This window comes from Penaeus japonicus, unplaced genomic scaffold (assembly GCF_977035675.1).
Source record: "Penaeus japonicus unplaced genomic scaffold, GWHDUDI00000001_assembly GWHDUDI00000006, whole genome shotgun sequence".
NCBI classification, from domain to species: domain Eukaryota; kingdom Metazoa; phylum Arthropoda; class Malacostraca; order Decapoda; family Penaeidae; genus Penaeus; species Penaeus japonicus.
This window is the reverse complement of record NW_028234408.1, coordinates 22,034,697-22,038,915: the sequence shown is the minus strand read 5'-3', so window position 1 is coordinate 22,038,915 and position 4,219 is coordinate 22,034,697. Positions and strand designations below refer to the sequence as shown.

Here is a 4,219-nt window from a genome sequence, read left to right as displayed (position 1 = left end):
TTGAAGATTGGATTTTGGATTGATACAAAATAGCCTACCTTATAAAAACTTGTTATTTCATTATTCAATGTCACTCTTTCATATGCAATAGGTCTGAAGTAATTTTTTTAAAGAAATTACAAACCCAGATTCAGTTCAACTACAGTTTTACATTTTGATGTACCTTGATACAGGCAAATGACATGGTTTAAAGCTACTTGTCTTTCATGTTTGTGATTGTGATTTTCAACATTTATAATTTAGATCTTTTATTGCATGATTTCTTCCTTGAAATGTTATCTAAATCTTCTGTATTATTTGCAGCTGCAATGACTTCCTGCGCAATGATGAGGGTAACTGGATTGCTGTTGGGAGCATCTTTGGGTCTTGGCATGGCCTACCAAAGTTCTTATACGTGAGTTCTGGCAAATAACTGAATACTGGACTTAGTTCTTATACCGCATTTTACTGAAAAATTATCTTATAAGTTACAGATGTAAGTGCCTACTGTGCAATATCTTCACAGAAAATATGATATAACACAGGCATAAGAAAAAGGAAACAATCACCCCCTCACTTTTAATGGTAGTGGGATGAAGCACCTACTCTGAACACACTTTTTGTTTAAAAACAAAAAATATAGGTACACATCTTAGATGCCCATGTGTCTGCCATTAACTTTGTGCATTGGGTGCTGCCTCTGCACCTGTTGCCTTTCTGGCAAAGGCCTTCTACCATGCTCCATTACTTGTAATTGTTGCTGGCAATTTTTTGTCAAATAAGGAATTGGATGAAACTCTATTTTGTCAGAGTATATATGGTCGAGATCTGATGGCCTTTGATGGAGCATAAAGAGCTAAGGCCACAGCTATTGCTTTACAGTGCACCATATCACGTCCCAGATGGTAGTCCATCCATCGTAATCATATAATAAATCGCAACAAATTTTAAGTTGATTTGTAGAGTATACAGCCAATATGATTATGAGAGAAAAAAAAAAATCCAATTGGAAAGTGACCGCAGCTGTCTTTTAAACACCTACCATAGTTTCCACTCATCAATACATATAGTCTCAAGCAGGGACGTATCTATAGCTCTTATGGCAAACATTGACATTGTTCCCAGCACTGTAATTTACCTGGTAATTTACATGAATAATTTAACAACCTAGCCATTCAGCTTATCTGACCTCATAAAAAGTACTTAGTGGTGGCCCCCCTTCAAGTGGCTCTCAGGGCATATCCCATGCTTGCCTTACCATAAGTATGCTACTGGTCTGAGTTGCAGAGAAAAGGGCCAGATGATGTGCCAGTTTATTTCATTTTAATAGCAACATTTAACATAGACATAAGTAATAAAGTTCAGTTTATAATGAATCTCTGATCAAATGCTTAACAGAAAGCTACCTAATTGACAACCTGTTCAGAATAGCTAAATATAGGCACTATCCTAGGTCTTGTAAGAGAGGGAGTTTGGCATATAAAACCAGTCGATATACAGTATATAATGAGACATTTCACCCTCGCACTTCAAAATACTTCTAATCCCTATGTTCAAGGCGAGTAAAATGCCAAGGCAAAATCTCTTTGCAATTTTAAAGTTACATTTATAAGTATTGAATGTTTCTTTTGCTTGTTTGTTTGTTTACATATATGGGATGTCACTAATAATGTCCTAAATTTCAGCATTAATGCATATACTCCAAAAATGATGTATGATTTTCGAGTTATGGAATCTTTGGACAATTGGAAAGAATCATCAGACACTGTCAGGGAACCAGGAATGTCTAAGGGTGATTTTAGCTTGCAGGTAAAGTTATATCCTTTGAGTTTTTCTTTTATTCAAGTAAAAGTTGCTTATATTTCATATACACTTTGTTGATTGCTAAAGTAGATTGAGGCTTCTGACTGAACTCAGATTTTTCATGAAGATTATTCTCTTTTTTTTTTTTTATTAAACCATCCCTCTCTTTGCCAAATGACATTGATATTAACTTTTAGTTTTAATAGATGAGGGTATGAGGGTACTTAACATTTAGTTTATGAATTTATTGCTTTACAGTAATGGATTCTGTGCTACAAATGAATGTACATATATTTGAGGATATACTTCATTATCAATATGTCATATAAGTTAAAATATTTATTTAATTGGAATACCCTTCAAGATAGAAAAATGCACAAAGGACAATATTAACTTCAAGAACAAAGAAATTTAAAGTCACATGTACCTGTGCATTAACATTGACATTACATAAACATGTGTCTTTGCAGAAATCAAAGTTATTTCAGCGAGCTGTGTTCTTCACCATGCTCAATCCTCAACCCAATGGAGCTGGGTTTGCAGGGACTTCCACTAATGACGGGTGGGATTTAAGCCAACATTCAGCTCTTGAAATGAGAGTTCGTGGCCAAGGAGATAACTACGTTTACAAAGTGAATTTTCAACATAAAGGACAAGAACCAAGTGCATACCCCTCTTATGAATCTTTCTTCACAGTAAGTTGGATTTTGTTTTATTTCAGCAAAGAAATATGATTAAGCATATACAATTTTGTATTTACTACATCAATGTATCAAACAATAAATTACACATCCAGAAATTTAAATGACAGAAATGGCTATGATTACATTTTATAACACAAAGTACGCAAGGACATAATGAGGAATATATTTTGCAGGTTCCAAAGAATGAATGGACTGTTTTGTCTCTGCAACTGAGCGAGTTCAAGCCATACTACCGTGGTGAACCCGTTCACGATGCAGAGCCCCTGGACACGTCGGACATAACAAAAATTACTATTCAGCTTCCTGGTGGCGTTTATAGTGACTCTAAGCAAAGTGGTACAAGTTCACTGGAGATTGACTATATTCAGGCTGTTTAAAATTACTTAGTGAGAGATAATCAGTAGTAGTTCATGAAGTATTATTGCAAAATTTGGCTGTTAATTCAGTTTTGATTGCAAAGGTTATTGAAAAGAATTGACAAGATTTATGTTTTTCAAACAGATATATCATATTAAGTCACAAAATGTTACTACTTGTCCATGTAAGAAAATATTGTAAATATTTATGTACTGTTTTGCAAGATGCACATACACACATACATATATACACAAGAACACACACACACACACACAAAAAAAAACATGCACAAGAACACACACACACACACAAAAAAACAAAAAAACTCACGCACACACAAAAATGGACACATACAAAAACAAACACAGAAAAACAAACACATTAACGTGACATGATAGGATGTCAAGTGATTTATTGCACAACACAGATTCGAGATTATTTACAGTCAGAGTGGAAATTATTGAATGGGCAAGTTAAGAGTGTAGTATAGGTTCTAGACTATATACAAGAGGCATCAAATACAAACAAAATTACATAGCAGTGCCGGGGCTTGTCTGTTAGGTTGGGCCACCACAGTAGAAGTAAATAATAAGGTAAATAATACTAACTATGTTTTAACTAAATATATGATGTATATTTAAATAATACAATAACAGAAAAATATTCCAAATCATACTAAAATACAGTGATAGGACAACCAATGAACATTCAATTTTCTTTCTCCATAGAAAAAAGAACTTTTTTTTATGAAAGCAAATGCATAAATAAAGGAAAATATAAATATTTATGTATATATATATGCATATATATATATATATATATATATATATATATATATATATATATATATATATATATATATGTATGTATATTGTAAATGGATCATACAACAGGAAGGAATATTTAAGTATCCACAGGAAATAATTACTTTATTAAATATTGTTTGACTAAAACAATATTGGGACAACCAATGAACATTCAATTTTCTTTTTCCATAGAAAATTTTTTTTTTTTATGAAAGAAAATGCATAAATAAATGAATATATAGATATTTATGTATATATATAAATATATATATATATATATATATATATATATATATATATATATATATATATATATATATATTGTAAATGGATCATACAACAGGAAGGGATATTTAAATATCTACAGGAAATAATTACTTTATCAAATATTGTTTGACATGTGGTGACCGATATTGTTTTACATGGTAATAAATCATTTATATCGTACTCCCTTATTTGCAATGCGCATGCGCGTAGGTATGCCTCACCTGGCCTTGTTCCGCCATACAATCGGTCACTTTGCCATACCACTTGTTCGAGTGAACACTGTGACCCTCACCTCGTGAGTAC

General features: G+C 32.5%; 1 protein-coding gene across 2 annotated transcripts in view; it reads left to right on the top strand.

The window, feature by feature from the left end:
* LOC122248358 (uncharacterized) overlaps nucleotides 1–3,100 on the top strand; it is a 3,755-nt gene extending 655 nt beyond the window's left edge. For both annotated transcript variants that reach the window (XM_043008320.2, XM_043008322.2), the window contains exons 2-5: nucleotides 304–394; nucleotides 1,665–1,788; nucleotides 2,253–2,477; nucleotides 2,660–3,100. In XM_043008320.2, the coding sequence (XP_042864254.2) occupies nucleotides 309–394; nucleotides 1,665–1,788; nucleotides 2,253–2,477; nucleotides 2,660–2,863 (639 nt within the window). In that variant the 5' untranslated portion in view covers nucleotides 304–308 and the 3' untranslated portion in view covers nucleotides 2,864–3,100. The remainder of the gene's footprint in view (nucleotides 1–303; nucleotides 395–1,664; nucleotides 1,789–2,252; nucleotides 2,478–2,659) is intronic.
* Nucleotides 3,101–4,219: the final 1,119 nt, after the last annotated feature.